Source organism: Eriocheir sinensis, chromosome 37 (genome assembly GCF_024679095.1).
Source record: "Eriocheir sinensis breed Jianghai 21 chromosome 37, ASM2467909v1, whole genome shotgun sequence".
NCBI lineage: Eukaryota > Metazoa > Arthropoda > Malacostraca > Decapoda > Varunidae > Eriocheir > Eriocheir sinensis.
The window spans coordinates 6,095,096-6,114,070 of record NC_066545.1 but is presented as its reverse complement, the minus strand read 5'-3'; the positions used below and the strand labels follow the sequence as shown (position 1 = coordinate 6,114,070).

At 45.1% G+C, this 18,975-nt stretch overlaps 2 protein-coding genes across 10 annotated transcripts in view; both read left to right on the top strand.

Moving 5' to 3' along the window:
• Positions 1 to 18,975, top strand: part of LOC127008133 (irregular chiasm C-roughest protein-like) — a 120,287-nt gene that overhangs the window by 81,699 nt on the left and 19,613 nt on the right. For 3 of the 4 annotated variants that reach the window (XM_050879769.1, XM_050879768.1, XM_050879771.1), the window contains exons 10-11: positions 715 to 822; positions 17,818 to 17,850. In XM_050879769.1, the coding sequence (XP_050735726.1) occupies positions 715 to 822; positions 17,818 to 17,850 (141 nt within the window). The remainder of the gene's footprint in view (positions 1 to 714; positions 823 to 17,817; positions 17,851 to 18,975) is intronic. The other variant, XM_050879772.1, reaches the window with a different exon arrangement.
• Positions 4,762 to 16,149, top strand: LOC127008134 (uncharacterized). Of its 6 annotated transcripts, none has more exons than XM_050879773.1 (2): positions 4,762 to 5,778; positions 15,278 to 16,149. In XM_050879773.1, the coding sequence occupies exons 1-2, from the start codon at positions 4,921 to 4,923 to the stop codon at positions 16,061 to 16,063; spliced, it is 1,644 nt and encodes a 547-aa protein (XP_050735730.1). In that variant the 5' UTR covers positions 4,762 to 4,920; the 3' UTR covers positions 16,064 to 16,149. The 6 variants fall into 6 exon arrangements, with proteins under 6 accessions (XP_050735730.1, XP_050735731.1, XP_050735733.1 ...); XM_050879774.1 differs by having other exon boundaries at positions 4,763 to 5,466; positions 15,122 to 16,149; XM_050879776.1 differs by having other exon boundaries at positions 4,764 to 5,580; positions 15,236 to 16,149.

The window sequence follows — 18,975 nt, the reverse complement described above, 5'->3', positions numbered from 1 at the left end:
CCCTACCTAATGACTCTCCCCTTTCACGCACCCTGCCATCACCTTTCCGCTACACCTTGCATATCATAAACTATCTCATCATCTCTTCCCAACCAAATGACTGTCCTCTGGTTATATTTCTTCTCGTGATATCTTGCCATTAACTTTCCGTTCCATCTAAAACATCATAACCTGTCTCATCAATTCTTCTTCTTACAAGTGATAGTCCCCTTGTTACTCCTCTTCAGCGTTTCATGTCATTACCTTTCCGCTCCATCTCCCACATCATAAACAGTCACCATCTCTTCCTCCTAATGACTATCTTATTATTTCTCTTCTCGTGCTATCCTGTCATTACCCTTGAACCATCCTACTTTTCTCTCCCACTCAACTTCCATCCTACCCTTTAACTGCCGCTCCATATACTCCTATCCTTTCCCTCTGACACACTCCCATCCAACCTTTCTGTCTCTTCGTACTCTCCTCTCCGCCTAACACCTGGTATCCTTTGACACTCTCCCTTCCTACACTTAAATGAGCTTTCTTTCGGCCACCTCTTTTAATTCTTTTTTGGGAGCAGCGAGTAGCGGGCTTTTTTTTTATTATTGTTTTCTTTTTTTGTGCCCTTGAGCTGCCTCCTTTGTTGTTAAAAAAAAAAAAAAATCACTGAACTACCCTCTCCTCTCCTATGGCTAAGAGTGCCCCTGTGTGATCGAGGTGTTCTTTCCCCCGCAGAGACGGTGCCTGTGGTGCTGCTGGTGGGCGGCGTGGTGGCGGTGGTGGTGGTTGCCGTGGTGGTGGCCTCCCTGGTGCTGTGCAACAAGAGGCACTCCAACATCAAAGGTGAGGAGCAGCAGTAGGAGGAACAGAAGGAGGAGGAGAAGGAGGAGGAACAGAAGGAGGAGAAGGAGGAGGAGGAGAAGGAGGAGGAGGAACAGGAGGAGAAGGAGGAGGAGGAACAGAAGGAGGAGAAGGAGGAGGAGGAAGAGGAGAAGGAGGAGGAGCAGAAGCAGAATGAGGAGGTGGAGTAGGTGGAGGAGGCATGTAAACGTGAAGGAGAAGGCAGCTTAAAACCTGTAGTACGAAGGAAAATAAAACTAGACATAAAGAATAAAAAAATAATGGCAAGGAAAGAAGAAATGAGGAGGATGGAAGAAGAGGATGAGGATGAGGAGGAGGAGGAGGAGGAGGAGGAGGAGGAGAAGCAGTATGAGTAAGTAGAGGAAGAAACGAGAAAACAATGAAAAAAACGGCAAAATATAACCGGTTGGACGATGTAAAAAAAAAAAAAAAGATATGAAGACTCGAGTGAATACAAATAATAATAATAATAACAGGATGAGATGACACGAGGAGGGAAAGAAAGGAGAAAATAAGAGGAAGAGTAGGAGAGGAGGAAAAGAGGGAGGAGGAGGAGGAGGAGAAACAGAGGGAGAAGGAGAAGAAAGTGTCGGATGGCGCAAAATGGTTATTGGTCCTACTAGGGAAACCAAATAAGGGCGAACCTAATAACTTGTAACGAGATTGTGTGTCACTGAAAACAGGAAACACCGGTGGCAGGAGGTGGGGAGGAGGAGGAGGAGGAGGAGGAGTAGGAGGAGAACGAAAAGGAGAAATATGGAGGTAGACAAGAGAGAAATATTAAGTTATCTCATGCTATTTTTGTATCAGAGAAGCGAAAACCACACACACACACACACACACACACACACACACACACACACACACACACACACACACACTTCCTTTCTTCCCTTTCTCTTCCCCCCTCCTCCTCCTCCTCCTCCTCCTCTCTCTCTCTCTCTCTCTCTCTCTCTCTCTCTCTCTCTCTCTCTCTCTCTCTCTCTCTCTCTCTCTCTCTCTCTCTCTCTCTCTCTCTCTCTCTCTCTCTCTTTCTCTCTTATTTTTCACTCTCCATTCACGTTTTCTTTATTTCTACAATTTTTCTTTCCTTTCTTTGTTGCACCATTCTCTCTTTTCCTCCTCGCTCTCTCTTTCTTTTCTCTTTCTCTCCATTATTCTTCTCTTACATTCATAGTTTCTCTCCCTCCCTTTCTCCCTTCCCCCACCATTTCTCTCTTCTCTCCTCCCTGACCCTCTCCCACCAATTTCGTCTCCCATTCCTCCCTCCCTATCTCTTCCAAATCACTAATTCACGACCTAGGAGAAGGAGGAGGAGGAGGAGGAAGAGGAGGGAAGTGGGTAGAGGAGTCAGCTTATAAGATTTGGTTTCTCGTCAAGATAAAATAAGTTATTATTATTATTATTATTATTATTATTATTATTATTATTATTATTATTATTATTATTACCAGTATCATTATTATTATTATTACTGTTATTTTTCACTATCATCACTATCACTAACACTACCATGATAGGAGTAAGATTAAATGACGTTCCATACTTATTTCACACTGTCAGACGCATTTTTGTATATTTATTTATCTGTCTATTCAGTTATTTGTTTCTTTGAGCGCCTGTCATCATAACGGGTTGCGTCACGTGTATTTTTTAAGTCCTGTGTTGGAGAGAGGCAGGCAGGGGGAAGGTAAAAGAGAGGTCATTCCTGCCGATGCAACGAGGCATTTACGTTACATCACGACACTAGGGTTGGTATTAAAAGACACCCGCTTCTCACATCAACTATTTATAAAGGTCAAAGATGGGGTCAGTCGGGTTCTAATGAGTGTTTCCTTAGGTTCACGGTACAGAAGAAGGGTCAAACTAACACCAGGGTCATAAAACTGCGACTGGAAATGCCCACAACTCCTACGAAAGCTTTGTCAAATATGTGTTCTTGGGCGGCGAAATGTTTTATAATACGACCCTAGGCGGTTTCATAAGAACACATCCCCCTCTTCCTCCTTCTCTTCTTTCATATTCATCTTAGAGAGTTCCGATTGGTGCCCTGAAAGCTTATTATTCAAACAGTAGGAGCTTTAAATATAAGATAAAGAGACGGAAGGGGAAAGTATGTGTAGAGAAACGAAATTATAGAAATCACAGAGGCGTTGATATTTGATAAAGTTAAAAAAAAAAGCTTGTAAGGAGTTGAAATAGAGGGTTATCAGGTGTTTGAGTTTGATGAGAGAGAGAGAGAGAGAGAGAGAGAGAGAGAGAGAGAGAGAGAGAGAGAGAGAGAGAGAGAGAGAGAGAGAGAGAGAGAGAGAGAGAGAGAGAGAGAGAGAGAGAGAGAGAGAGAGAGAGAGAGAGAGGGGAGGAGGGGTGCAGGAGGTGAGGTGTTGAAAATCCTATAAGCATTTGGGAGAAGAGTTCCTCCCTCCTCCCCCTCCACCTCCTTTCCTCCACTCCGCCAGGAAAAATAACAGCAAATCCGCCTTCTCCTCCTCCTCCTCCTCCTTCTTCTCCTCTCCTTCTTCCCCTTACTTCTCTTTCTCCATTCTTATTCTTTTTCATCATTTCCTCTCAATTTTCTTTAACCTATATTTTAAATTTCTTCTTCGTTTAGTTCTTTCCCTTTTCTCTTATTTTTTCTCCTCCTCCTCGTCCTTCTTCTTCATCTTCATCTCCTCCTCCTCCTCCTCCTCCTCCTCCTCCTACTCCTCCTCCTCCTCCTCCTCCTCCTCCTCCTCCTCCTCCTCCTCCTCCTTCTCCTCCTCCTCCTCCAGCTACTTTGCTTTAATTCCTGTTCATCTTCGTCTTCTTCATAATTCTCTCGTTTTTGTCCACTTACCACGGCGTCTCATGGAGTTAAGTCTTACCAGTAATCCTATTTCCTCCTCCTCCTCCTCCTCCTCCTCCTCCTCCTCCTGCTCCTTTCAACCCTTCCGCCTCACGCACAAACCCTTTCTTTCTTGCCTCTCTCTCTTTCTTTCTTCCTCCTATTTCACGACAAACTATCTTACTTTCTCTTCTACTCCTCTTCTTTGTTCTATTCAGCCTCCTACACTACCCTGAAATAGCCAATCCTCTCCTTCCCCCTTTTTCTCCTCCTCCTCCTCCTTTCCTCCCCGGCAGCGAATGACACCGTGCAAGGAAAGTAGCAAAAGTTTTCCTACTCCAACTTTCCTTCCTACTTTTCTTCAGGTAAATGATGTGGCAGAGAAATTTTCCCCGGGCATATCTGAGAAACTTGACAGCTTCTTCTTCCTCTTCGTCACCTTTGTATTTTTCCTCCTCCTCCTCCTCCTCCTCCTCCTCCTCCTCCTCCTCCTCCTCCTTCTCTCTCTACTTTCTACTTTTCTTCTTCTTGATCGTGAGTAAGGAAAAATATAAAAAGCAGTTGCAAAATGAACAGAAAAAGATAAATAAATATGATTGAAGTAGTATTTTTCTGCTTGCATTGTTCGGTTCTTCATTTCCTTCACATGTTTTATTTCCTACATTCCAAAGCGCCCAAGAGACACAAGTAAAAGACAGGCGAGAAAAGGTATAGCTTAAAGAAACTTGCAAGAATTCTCTTCACGACGTACAAAATAATAAATGAATTAATATTAAGAGAATAATATCTTTTTTCCACAGTCATAATATTACATAAAAAAACTCAATTGAAAAGCGAAACACGAAACTGCTATATACAGACAAAGGCTTCAATAATCATATATCAACACGAAGGATTTTTGTGTTAAGAGAAAAGAAAGGAAGAAAAGTGAGACATGAACGTCAAAGCTGCGATGGGTCAGTCTAATTAAATCTCAATCACCAATCAGATCATTAGCTTGAGGAGGATGTAATGTACCCTTCTCTCTCTCTCTCTCTCTCTCTCTCTCTCTCTCTCTCTCTCTCTCTCTCTCTCCACTACAGGGCCTACACACATAATGCTGTTGCTTGTGTCCGACAAACAGTGCAGGAAACTGAGCCTTGGCAGTAGTGGGGGAAGGGTCTGCCGTGCAAGGGGCGCCGGCCGCCACCATCTCATTCTCTTGTAACTGCCGCCGCCTCGTTCGCTGTGTAAAATGTCAAACATAGACAATACAAATGGACAAAAAAATAGTGAGCAAAGTGAACATCCGACGCGCCGTGCTCGGCACCTGCGTCGTGCTGGCCGCCGACGGCGGCGCCAGCGGCGGGGCGCGGCCCCGTAAGGTGACCATCACCCTCCTCCGGCGTCGGGGGTGCTGGCGAGCCCTCAGCTCGCGGAGGGTGGCCGTCTTCGCCTTCCCAGAGGCGTCCGGCCCCATCTCCATCCCTGCCCCGCTGGACCTGGAGTACCTCTTCAGGTGCAGCGGCAAGGCAGACGCCGCAGCCATGCAGATCAAGATCTGTGTGGCGTACTGCCGCGGTGCCACTCGCAAGGCCCGCGTGAGCCTGGAGGAATTCCTCGAGGCGCTGCTGCATGGAGGCCGACCTGGCAGTTTCCACCTGTACATCTACGAGGACAAGGTCGGCCTGCTGCAGGCCAGTCAGCAGTTCCAGGCTCTTCCAACAACATGGCCGCTGGAACAGAAAACTGGCAAAGAGAAGAAGGCCACTGACACTGACGATGATGCCACCTACAATGAGTGGAAGGATTACCTGGATAAGGTGTTCTCGGTGGACGATGATGAAGAAAACACCGACAATGATGTTGACACCGACAATGAATGGAAAGTTTACCTGGAGAAGGTATTTTCGGTGGAAGATAACGACCAAGCCGAGGTGGCCCACGAGGATGCCACCTGCTATGAGTGCAAGGAAGAGGTGCTTTCGGTGGACGATGAAGTAGCAAACACCGACAATGATGACGACAACTACAATGAATGGAAAGTTTACCTGGAGAAGGTATTTTCGGTGGAAGATAACGACCAAGCCGAGGTGGCCCACGAGGATGCCACCTGCTATGAGTGCAAGGAAGAGGTGCTTTCGGTGGACGATGATGTAGCAAACACCGACGATGATGACGACACCTACAATGGTCGGAAGGATCTCTCGGAAAAGGTGCTTGTGGATGAAAATAACGACCTTGACGATGCAGTCCACGAGGCTGAAGAGGCCACTGACATGGATGGCACTGCTGAAAACGAGGCCTTTGGAGACTCTGTCGCAGTAGAGAAGGAAGCCTCTGGTGACGCTGCCGCAGAAGAGGAGGCTCCTGAGCTTGGGGAAGCTTCTGGTTCCGCCGCCGCAGAAGAGGATGTCCCCGAGCTGAGGGAAGCCTCTCGGAGCGGTCACAGTGCCACAGACAGGGAGTTTTCCCTTCAAGGCGACGCCCCTTCACCAGTGGCCGTCTCTGCAGCCTCCGCAACAGCTTCCCACGCTTACCGCAGCCTCACAGTACCTCACAGATTTATGGCCCGCCTCACAGGTCCCAGTATCCGCCTGCTGGAGGATCTGGAGCGAAGCCATGACGTCAGCATCGTGCGGGTCAGGCGAACCCTTCACATCAAGGGCCACAGAGACGCCGTCCTGCAGTGCCACCGCCACATGCGCGGCGAGATCGCCGAGTGGCGGAGGCAAGAGGCCGCTGATGCTGCTGAGGCTCAGTAAGCGACCTGCTGACATGTCTGTGACCCGTGACGGCCTCGTTGACAGTGTTTCTTATCGTTTCTCTTTTCTTATCACTTCTCTCAATATAGATATTCTGTTTTATTGCTGTTGCTGTTGTTGTTGTGGTTGTTGTTATTCTTACATTTACCTCCCTTCAGGTGAATGACTGTTCTCTCTCTCTCTCTCTCTCTCTCCCTAGACTTTAAATTGCATTATGTACTTTGTTGGAGAGAGAGAGAGAGAGAGAGAGAGAGAGAGAGAAGGATTCATTTAGCGAAGAAAACGTCCGGCAGGCTTTCGGCGATCCATTAATTACCGGGACGTTCAAAATTGAAAGAAAATCTCGCGAAAAAATATTACGTAACGACGAACAGGAGAGAGAGAGAGAGAGAGAGAGAGAGAGAGAGAGAGAGAGAGAGAGAGAGAGAGAGAGAAATCCACCACCCTTGAGAGCCTCATTGTTAGACGAAAATCTAATTGTAGCCAAGAATGGGAATGAATAAGGCTGAGGAGGAGGAGGAGGAAGAGGAGGAGGAGGAGGAGGAGGAGGGGTAGTTGTATAGGGGAGGAAGAAGGAAGGAGGAGGAGAAAAATTAAGCTGACGTGGAATTGGAGAGAAGACGCAGGAGGAGGAGGAAGAGGAGGAGGAGGAGGAGATAACAAGAGAAGAAAGCTAAGCAGAGAACAAGGCGTAGGAGGAGGAGGAGGAGGAGGAGGAGGAGGAGGAAGAAGATTACGCCATGAAGACACAAGGAGAAGAGGAAGGAAGAGAAGGAGAAGCAGGAGGAAGAGGGAAACGAGAAGAACGAAATTGAGGAAGCAGATAAGGAAGACAAGGAAACAGGAGGAAGTGCAGGGACAGAAGGAGGAGGAGGAGGAAGAGAAGGAGGATGAAGAGGAGGAGGAGTAGGAGGAGGAGGACGCTAGTGAGGCAGGCTCGTAATGAAGAGTTGACAGGAGCAAACATCCTTAGCCCGCACGAATATGAAATGAATAGCTGATGACATTAGTGGCGAGGAGGAAGAGGAGGAGGAGGAGGAGGAGGAAGCACACTGATGAGCCAAACACCGAACGCGTCCATAGTAGAATAGATTTTATTTAGAGATATATAATAAGCTGAAAATAATTGCTGATGAGTTTGTTGAAATTTAGAATATCGTGAGAAAAAAAGAATGCCTGTAAAAGAGGATCAGTAAGGAACATCAACAATAGGAATAAGAAGACTAAGAAGAGTAAGTAGACTAAGAGGAATAAGAAGAAAAGAAAGAAGAAAATGAAGCGAATGTAGAAAATGAATGGAAAGAAAATGGAGATAGGTAAACAACACGAAAAAAAGAAGAAGAAAAGAAAGAGAAGAAAAAGAAGAGAAAGAAGAAAAAGAATAGAAAGATAAAGTAGATGAGTAAACAACATCATCAATAAGAATAAGAAGAATAAGGAGAATATGAAGAAAAAAAGAAAGATGTAATGAAGTTAATGAAGAAAAAGATACGTTAAAAAGGAAGAAAAAGAAGGAAAAGAAGACAAAGGCGAACATCAGAATTACAATAGAAATAAAAGTAAAATAAACAAACAAATAAACAAACAAAAATAGAAAAGTAAAGAACAATCAACAAGATCTCATATTTCTCCCTTCTTTTTCCTCCCTGCCGCCCTTTTCTCCCTTTTCATTTCCTATCTTTTATCCTCTTCCGCTCAGAACAAGAAGAGCTTTCCTCTCTCTCTCTCTCTCTCTCTCTCTCTCTCTCTCTCTCTCTCTCTCTCTCTCTCTCTCTCTCTCTCTCTCTCTCTCTCTCGTGGGAGGAGATAGGATACACTGGCGAAGGAAAAATAAAGACTAGGAGGAAAAATATACAGAATATAAATCAAAAGTCTCTGGCTGTGAACTCTCTCTTTCTCTTTCTCTCTCTCTCTCTCTCTCTCTCTCTCTCTCTCTCTCTCTCTCTCTCTCTCTCTCTCTCTCTCTTCTTATTGAGGGAGGTGCGGAGTTGGCCTGTGAGGGGATTAAAAGACACACACACACACACACACACACACACACACACACACACACACACACACACACACAGGCACACGCACACACACGCCCACACACGCCATTCACTAAAAACTAATCCAACAACGCAAGTCCACATTTTTCCCTTTTACGGAGGACGAGAGAGATGCTGACTGATTGGAGAGGCGGAGGAAATGGAAGATAAGGAGGAGGAGGAGGAGGAGGAGGAGAAGGAGGAAGAGGAGGAGGAGGAGGGAGAAGATACGGGTAAGCAGTAAGAAAAGATGGATGAGGAGTGAGATGAAGAGGATACCGAAGAAGAAGGAGAGGAGGGAAGGAAGTGAAGGAGGAAAGAAAGATAGAAAGAAAGGAAGAAATTAGAGTTAAATGGCAGAAACGTGAAACCAGGAGTGAATGTTGTGTGCAAAATAAACAAAACAGAGTGAAGAGAAGAATGGAGAAAGTAGGAAAGGAAGACATGATACTTTACTAAGATAGAAAAAGACGAAAGGATTAGAGGCTGACATATGAGAACACTATATAAAGGGAAGGAAGAGAGGAAGGAAAGAAAACAAAGAAAAAAGGTTGTGTGGAAGGAATTGAAGAAGAGAAAAGGATGGAAGACAAAAAGAAGAAATGAAGGATGGAACGGAAAAAGTAGAGAAAGCAGAGAGGATGTAGGATAGAAAGGAGGACGAGGGAATAGAATACGGGAAGAAGGATGTAGGAATGGAAGGATAGAGCGAAGAAATAAAGAAATGAGTGACAGAAGGAATAAATGGAGTCATGAATGAATGAAAAAAGTATTGAAAGAAGGAAGGATGGAAAAAATGAATGAATGAATGAAGGAAGGAAAGAGGAGAAGGAAGGAAGGAAAAAATTAATGAATGAAGGAAGGAAAGAGAAGGAAGGAAAAAATGAATTAATGAAGGAAGGAGAAGGAAGGAAGGAAAAAATTAATGAAGGAAGGAAGGAAAGAGGAGAAGGAAGGAAGGCATGTGTGTCCCTGGCGAGCTTCCGGCCACGTGAGAAATCAAAAACCATGGAAAGAAAACTTGAGATGTGGAGACACACGACACACAACACACACACACACACACACACACACACACACACACATATTGGGAGAGAGAGAGAGAGAGAGAGAGAGAGAGAGAGAGAGAGGGGGGGATAAAAACGATACAGGGTGATCAGGCAAAGAGCTGCACCAAAAGGAAGAAGAAAGAAAATGCACGTTTGTGACTCTCTCTCTCTCTCTCTCTCTCTCTCTCTCTCTCTCTCTCTCTCTCTCTCTCTCTCTCTCTCTTGTACACAAACACACACACACAGGAAAGAAAAAATATACCGTACTATTGTGTTTTTCCTCCTCCTCCTCCTCCTCCTCCTCCTCCTCCTCCTCCTCCTCCTGTTCCTCCTCCTCCCTGTACTAATCCCACACTTCCAAACACACTCTTATACACATTTCGGCTCATTCCAAAGCAAATCCCACCACCACCACCACCACCACCGTAAAATTAACACAAACACACAAACACATACCTCCCCTCCCCTAAGACTTCCCCACTCCCAGTTCCCATCCTCTCCAATCCCCTACTCCACCAACCACTCCTCCTCCCCCTCCTAATCCCCTTCCCCTCCTCCCCTCCCCCCACGCAAAAGATTCTGTGTACTCGCCCATTTTGTGTTGCGCGTCTGCTGTTTGTTTTGCAGATTAATAGTTGGTTTTGTTGATAGTATAATGTGTTTTGTGTGCCTTATTTAAACTCCCAGAAGTTTTAACGAGTGGAGTTAATACGAGGCGAGCAAGGCAGAGAGCAAGGAAGGGGAGAGGAGGGAAGGGATGGGGAAGGAAAGGGAAGGGAGGGAAGGAGGGTGTGTCGGGCCTGGAAAGGAAAGAAGGGGGAAGATAAAGAAGAAACGGAGATGGGAACAGTGGAAGGGAGGGAAGGAAAAGGAGCCAGATTGTGTGAGGGAAATTGTAAGGAAAGGAGAAAGAAGGTAGGGAGGGAAAGAACTCAACACAAATGGAAAGGAAGAGAGTGGAAGTGGAAGAGATTGTGAGGAAAGATAAAGAAAATTAAGGAAAAAAAGGAGATGAGAACAGTGGAGGAGAAGGGAAGGAGAAGGGGAATACGATGTTAAGGGGAAAGAAAAAAAAATAAGCCGAAAGAAAGAGAGACTGCAAGGAAAGGATTATAGAGGTAAGGAAGAAGAGGAGGCAAGTATAGTGGATGGAAGGGAAGAGAAGAGGCCAAGGAGTGTGATGCTGTAGGGAAAGGAAAATGAATGGGTAACAGTAAAGGAAAAGGAGAAGGGACAGTAGGGGAGGGGAACAAAGGGAGAGAGAGGGGGGGGGGAGAGTTAGTGGATTAAAAAGTGCTCTCAGTTTAAAAGCTTTCCCACTAAAGCAACAACAAACTAGCAAGATAATATTGGCACTCTCTTCTCTATCGCCACTATCACTATAACCATTAACCGTGCAAGGGTGATTCGACAAGGCCCATAATCCCAAACACTCCAGGGCCCACACATTCACATTTGATAACGCTTTCGTGGAGACTGTTAGTGTTTGCATGGGTAGGTTTAAGAATCTGGTGATAGTTTGACAAGGATTATGGACCGTGAATGTAAAAAGTACTCATAATAACCCATTTAGTTGTTGAAAGAGCCACTCACTCACATATGATAAGGCTTTCGTAGAGACTGTGTTAGTGTTTCCATGGATAGGTATAAGACAAGGATTATGGACCGTGAATGTAAAAAATACTCATAATAACCCGGTTAGTTGTTGAAAGAGCCGATCGATAAGGCTTTCGTAGAGGTTGTGTTAGTGTTTCCATGGGTAGGTATGAGGAGTCTCGTAATAGTTTGATAAGGATAATGGACTATGAATGTAAAAAGTACTCATAATAACCAGATTAATCTCCTTTGTGGACTTTGGAAATAGTTGTTGAAAGAGCCGATCGATAAGGCTTTCGTAGAGGTTGTGTTAGTATTTCCATGGATAGGTATAAGAGTCAGGTAAAAGTTTGACAAGGATTATGGACCGAGAATGTAAAAAGTGATCATAATAACCCGATTAATCTCCTTTGTGGATTATGGAAGTAGTTGTTGAAATAGCCGATCGATAAGGATTTCGTAGAGGTTGTGTTAGTGTTTCCATGAGCCTAATGATAGTTTAATAGTGTAATAAGACACGAATGACAACCCTAATCTCCTTTGTGGCCTTTGTTAGTAGCTATTATGGGACCCAAGAGCGTTTGAGATCACGTGCACGAGTCATGAAGGTCGAGTGTCACGCAAACTGAAAGCACAACGATAAGATAAGACCAAATGTGTCGCTCTATCATCATACTGTTATCGGCGCTTCCCTACGTGCCTCGAGGAACTTGGCTCTTGTTATTGCTGTTGTTGTCGTGGTGGTTGTAGTGGTTATTCTTATCTCTTCTTGGGCTCTCGAAACATTACGTAGACCTCGGGTACTAGAAATTAAGTTGCTTGGATCGTGACCAGACATTTATCATTGTTATCTCCTCCTCTTCATTATTTTCCTCCTTCTCCTCCTCCTCCTCCTCCTCCTCCTTGTTACAATATTTTAACATTTCTCCTTAAGTCACTATCAATTATCTCGTCACCACCTATATTACCATTGACCAGCCCAACCATCACCACCACCACCACCACAACCACCACCACCTACAACCACAGCACTAGAATTCAAACCACTGCCTTCAACATCTTCCACACCATCATCACCACCGTCACCACTACTGTGTTAATTCCCACAATCTTAGTCACCAACACTAAAATCTTTTGCCACAACAATCACCTCAACCACCACCACCACCACCACCACCATCGACAACTATCACCCATTCAACACCCTAACCACTGTCACCATCATTGTTCTTATCATCACTAACCTCACAAACACAACTACTACCACTGTAACCAACGCAATCACCACCATAACCCCTACTACCACATTCTAAGTTACCATACCATCACATCTCTCCTCTAGCTCTATAACTGCACTCTTCTTCACGTCTTCAACTACCACCACTATCAACATCACCACCACCACCAGTAACAACCACCACCACCAAACCAACCAGTCCATCAAATCCACCCACAACCACCACCACCACCACCACCAGCACCACCACAGCCACCACCTTGAGTGTCATTTGGAGACAGACAGTGGAGGCGACACGCGTCAGAGTGAAGCAAGAAAATTAAAGACAATAAGGATTAGGGAGTCGGGACTGAAGTCGGGAGGAGGAGGAGGAGGAGGAGCGACGGAAAGAAAAGAGGCGGGAATGGCTGCGAGCGAACGAAGGAAAGAAAGGAAAAAAAGGGTGAAAAAACTGCAGACGGAGGAACGAAAATACGAAGAGGAGGAGGAGGAAGAGACTGTGAGATGAAGAAAAATTCGTAAGATGGAGATGGAATACTAAGACGTGACAGAACGAAAGAAAGAAGGACGAGAAAAAATGAAAGGAAGGAAAGAAGAAAGCACGAAAGGAGATGATGAGGATGCGGAAGAAGTGAGAAAGGAAAAAAACGAAAAAAAGGAGGGAAGGAAGAAAAGAAACCAGCAGGAAAGGAGATAGAAGGAAATAAGAAGACGAGGAAAAATGAAAAGAAGGAAAGAAAAAACCAAGAAAGAAGCTGAAAGGAACAAAAAATATGAGAAAGAGGAGAGAAAGAAAAAGAAAAGAAAAACGGAGGGAAGAAAGGAAAGAAAGAAACCAAGAAAGAGGAAGAAAGGAACAAGATGAATAAAAGAGAGGAGAATGCAGTAAAAAGAATATAAAAAAAAGATGAAGAGCGAAAACGAAGGCTTGAGGCAGAGAATGGATGGGGTATAGAGAGTGAAAGACGGTAGGAAAGAGATAAAGGAGAAGAGAGGGAGAGAGAGATAGAGTGATAGGAAGGCCGGAGGGAGGAAGAAAGAGAAGCTTGAGTCTTTGGGAAATAGACGCAGGGGAGGAATGAAGGAAAGGGGGAATGGAGGAGAAGATGGTGGGGTGGAAGGAGGTGGAGGGTGATGGGCATAGTGGTAGCGGGTTGGAGGGAGAGCCAGGTGGAGGTAAAGGTGGAGGGAAAGGAGGAGAGGGAGGGAGAGAGTGGAGGGAAGAAGCCCATGATAAACTAGCCCACGACATGTGCAGGGAACGGCTGGAGTGAATCATGGAAAAAGGAGGAAGAGGAGGAGGAGAATGAAGAGGGGAGGTGGGATAGAAGTGGTGCCTCCTCTTCCTCCTCCTCCTCCTCCTCCTCCTCTTCCAGGGTGATAGAGAAGAGCCCCCTCCCTCCTCGCCTGATGGAGGAGCGGGAGGGAAAGAGCTCTCGAGGAAAATAATTGGACTGTTTGTGCAATTTATTTACTGTCAATCAGATGTTTTTCCTTTGTCTCTCAAAACTGCTGGGCTCAGGCGGCATTACTGAGTGTGTGTTTGTGTGTGTGTGTGTGTGTGTGTGTGTGTGTGTGTGTGTGTGTGTGTGTGTGTGTTAGGGGTGGGTTGTGAGAGATTGCAAATGGATATCTTTTCTGTCTTTTTTTCTCTCATTTTACATATTTTTGTTTTGTTTTGTTTATTTTTGTGAATCTTTGCGGCCGAAACCACCACAATAATCAGCTTTGAATGGGAAAGATAATCTCTCTCTCTCTCTCTCTCTCTCTCTCTCTCTCTCTCTCTCTCTCTCTCTCTCTCTCATCCAAACAAACACACACACACACACACACACACACAGCCAAGGGAGCCAATTCAGAGCAGACAATGACAGACGGACAGAGAGAGAAAGAGACAGACAGACGGATGGACAGACAGACAGACACTCGAATGAAAAGGTTCCCCTCCTCTTCCCACCTGTGTTTCACCACCTGCGTAATTAAGTCTCTCTCTCTCTCTCTCTCTCTCTCTCTCTCTCTCTCTCTCTCTCTCTCTCTCTCTCTCTCTCTCTCTCTCTCTCTCTCTCTCTCTCTCCACTACAGGGCCTACACACATAATGCTGTTGCTTGTGTCCGACAAACAGTGCAGGAAACTGAGCCTTGGCAGTAGTGGGGGAAGGGTCTGCCGTGCAAGGGCGCCGGCCGCCACCATCTCATTCTCTTGTAACTGCCGCCGCCTCGTTCGCTGTGTAAAATGTCAAACATAGACAATACAAATGGACAAAAAAATAGTGAGCAAAGTGAACATCCGACGCGCCGTGCTCGGCACCTGCGTCGTGCTGGCCGCCGACGGCGGCGCCAGCGGCGGGGCGCGGCCCCGTAAGGTGACCATCACCCTCCTCCGGCGTCGGGGGTGCTGGCGAGCCCTCAGCTCGCGGAGGGTGGCCGTCTTCGCCTTCCCGGAGGCGTCCGGCCACATCTCCGTCCCTGCCCCGCTGGACCTGGAGTACCTCTTCAGGTGCAGCGGCAAGGCAGACGCCGCAGCCATGCAGATCAAGATCTGTGTGGCGTACTGCCGCGGTGCCACTCGCAAGGCCCGCGTGAGCCTGGAGGAATTCCTCGAGGCGCTGCTGCATGGAGGCCGACCTGGCAGTTTCCACCTGTACATCTACGAGGACAAGGTCGGCCTCCTGCAGGCTAGTGAGCAGTTCCAGGCCCTTCCAACAACATGGCCGCTGGAACAGAAAACTGGCAAAGAGAAGAAGGCCACTGACACTGACGATGATGCCACCTACAATGAGTGGAAGGATTACCTGGATAAGGTGTTCTCGGTGGACAATGATGAAGAAAACACCGACAATGATGTTGACACCGACAATGAATGGAAAGTTTACCTGGAGAAGGTATTTTCGGTGGAAGATAACGACCAAGCCGAGGTGGCCCATGAGGATGCCACCTGCTATGAGTGCAAGGAAGAGGTGCTTTCGGTGGACGATGATGTAGCAAACACCGACAATGATGACGACAACTACAATGAATGGAAAGTTTACCTGGAGAAGGTATTTTCGGTGGAAGATAACGACCAAGCCGAGGTGGCCCACGAGGATGCCACCGACTATGAGTGCAAGGAAGAGGTGCTTTCGGTGGACGATGATGTAACAAACACCGACAATGATGACGACACCTACAATGGTCGGAAGGATCTCTCGGAAAAGGTGCTTGTGGATGAAAATAGCGACCTTGACGAGGCAGTCCACGAGGCTGAGGAGGCCACTGACATGGATGGCACTGCTGAAAACGAGGCCTTTGGTGACTCTGTCGCAGAAGAGAAGGAAGCCTCTGGTGACGCTGCCGCAGAAGAGGAGGCTCCAGAGCTTGGGGATGCCTCTGGTTCCGCCGCCGCAGAAGAGGATGTCCCTGAGCTTGGTGGAGCCTCTCGGAGCGGTCACAGTGCCACAGACAGGGAGTTTTCCCTTCAAGGCGACGCCCCTTCACCAGTGGCCGTCTCTGCCGCCTCCGCTACAGCTTCCCACGCTTACCGCAGCCTCACAGTGCCTCACAGATTCATGGCCCGCCTCACAGGTCCCAGTATCCGCCTGCTGGAGGATCTGGAGCGAAGCCATGACGTCAGCATCGTGCGGGTCAGGCGAACCCTTCACATCAAGGGCCACAGAGACGCCGTCCTGCAGTGCCACCGCCACATGCGTGGCGAGGTCGCCGAGTGGCGGAGGCAAGAGGCCGCTGATGCTGCTGAGGCTCAGTAAGCGACCTGCTGACATGTCTGTGACCCGTGACGGCCTCGTTGACACAGTGTTTCTTAGCGTTTCTCTTTTCTTATCACTTCTCTCAATATAGATATTCTGTTTTATTGTTGTTGCTGTTGTTGTTGTGGTTGTTGTTGTTCCTATATTTACCTCCCTTCAGGTGAATGACTGTTCTCTCTCTCTCTCTCTCTCTCTCTCTCTCCCTAGACTTTAGATTGCATTATGTACTTTATTGGAGAGAGAGAGAGAGAGAGAGAGAGAGAGAGGGATTCATTTAGCGAAGAAAACGTCCGGCAGTGTGTGTGTGTTTGTGTGTGTGTGTGTGTGTATAAGAAGAGCTTTCACATTATATACCTCATTTTTTTGTTTGTTTGCTACTTGACTTTTTCTCTTTCACTATTAATCTTTTTTATTTTTTTACAACAAAGGAGACAGCTCAAGGGCACAAAAAAAAGGAAACAATAATAAAAAAAAAGCCCGCTACTCGCTGCTCCCAAAAAAAGAATCAAAAGGGGTGGCCGAAAGAAAGGTCAATTTCGGGAGGAGAGGTGTCCTGATACCCTCCTCTTGAAAGAGTTCAAGTCGTAGGCAGGAGGAAATACAGATGAAGGAAGATTGTTCCAGAGTTTACCAGCGTGAGGGATGAAAGAGTGAAGATGCTGGTTAACTCTTGCATAAGGGGTTTGGACAGTATAGGGATGAGCATGAGTAGAAAGTGGTGTGCAGCGGGGCCGCGGGTGGGGGAGAGGCATGCAGTTAGCAAGTTCAGAAGAGCAGTCAGCGTGGAAATATCGATAGAAGATAGAAAGAGAGGCAATATTTTACTTATTTAATCTATTTTTTCCTTCCTTGTCTAATTTTTTGTCATACTTTTTTTATGATTCGTACGTAAATAAACGGTTCCGATGCTATAATGGGACTCGCAGTACTATGATGGCGTTTATTTTCAGTAACATGCGAGCCAAAAAGAGGAATAATATATATCCACACAAAACAATGAGGGAAAGTTTTGAATGACTGCGTATATAAATTTCGATCGCAATGGGAAAATAAAGAGATTAGTTTACGTCATCACAACTAAGCAATCTCTCACGCTGTTTATGAGCTGTGACAAAAAATAATAACAATCACCAAACACACGAGTCGGAAAATAATGAGGAAAGTGTGAATGATGGAAAGTTCGTAGCCTTTTGTTATAAACTCCCACAAAAAAGGTGTATGTATGTACTACGCAGCCAAATAAAGTAATGATCTATAGTTTATTGTAATTACCTGTTGTTTTTATCATTATTATTATTATTATTATTATTATTATTATTATTATTATTATTATTATTATTATTATTATTATTATTATTATTATTATTATTATTATTATTATTGTTATTATAATTATTATTATTATTATTATTATTAACATTCTTATTATTATTATTAGTTATTATTATTATCATTACTATTACTATTATTATCATTATTATTATTATTTCCATTATTATATTATTAAATCTTTTACTGAATGCTTTACTTGATTAAATTTACATTGATTTGACTTGTGTACTATCTTTTTAGTTTTAGTTTTAGTTAATTTTTTTTTTTTTATATTTTGTACTTAACTATTAATATGTTTATCCAATGTATATCCTTTTATTTCCTTCACTATCTTATACATTAACTAAACTATATGCATTATTTTCACTTATTATTTGTTTTGATTTTCTTTTTTTTCTTCCTTTTGTTTTTGTTTTGAGAAGAGCGGACTCGTCGCTTTCAAGGCAGTGTCTATGGTGAGTTTGTTTTCTCTGTTTTGTTTTGTTTTGTTTTGTTTTCTTCAGTGCTTCAGTTTACTAATACTAACCCGTGCTTTACTCTCTCTCTCTCTCTCTCTCTCTCTCTCTCTCTCTCTCTCTCTCTCTCTCTCTCTCTCTCTCTCTCTCTCTCTCTCTCTCTCTCTCTCTCTCTCACACACACCCCTCCCTTTTATCCTTATCATCTCTCCTCCACTTCACATTCCTTCAAAACAGACATTCCCCAATCTTATTTTCTTCCTTTCAGTATCTAAACACTACAACAGGAATCCCCACACACACACACACACACACACACACACACACACACACACACACACACACACACACACAAAGACCCATTCACACAGTTGCAGACGCCCACTTTTCGCTTCTCTCAAATATTCGGAAAGTAACACACAACGCTGCCATGAAAGCGTGCATACAAATAACATACGCGCGTTGCAGTTCACCTTTTTATATACACATTTTGCTTGAAAGTTCTCTATTGGCGTGACTGAAAGCACTTTACTTATCGAATCGTGAAGAAAAAAGAAAATGTGATTCGATAAAAAAAACAAGAAATTCATGCAAGTACAGAGTGTTATTTGGTAGTTGCTGTTGTTCTTTGTTCACATTTCTTCTTATTACGTTTGAAGTTTGCGTATATTGTGAACGTAACAGGAAAGCGTTCAGAGAGGTATGTAAAGTAAGACACCTAGCCGCCCCTCCCCCTAAAAGAAAAATAGAACCGATGCATTTTCAGTCTTTGAACAACACGTGTTTGAGAGATAAAAAAAAAAAAAAAGACGAATCGCTATAAACTTGAAAAAAAAAGGACTTGCAGATTCTCACGTTTTCACATATACCCACCCACCCATCCACCCACCCACACACATACACACACACACACATACATGGACTCCCCCCTCACACAAGTCCCCCTGCCACCCCTCACACACGTAACTCCCCCCACACACGCCCCCCTTCCTCCCCTCACAAGTCTCCCCTCATCCACTCACACACACTTCTCCCTTCCTCCCCACACCCCTCTACCCCCCCCACACACACACACACATGCCAGGCAATTTCATGTATATATATTTTTTTCTTGCTTTACTTTCC

Excerpts from the sequence above, each read along its gene's own strand:
- LOC127008134 (XM_050879773.1), top strand. The coding sequence starts at position 4,921 with ATGGACAAAAAAATAGTGAGCAAAGTGAACATCCGACGCGCCGTGCTC. Across the intron at positions 5,779-15,277 it reads GCTATGAGTGCAAGGAAGAG|GTGCTTTCGGTGGACGATGA; the intron begins GTGCTTTCGGTG and ends TGCAAGGAAGAG.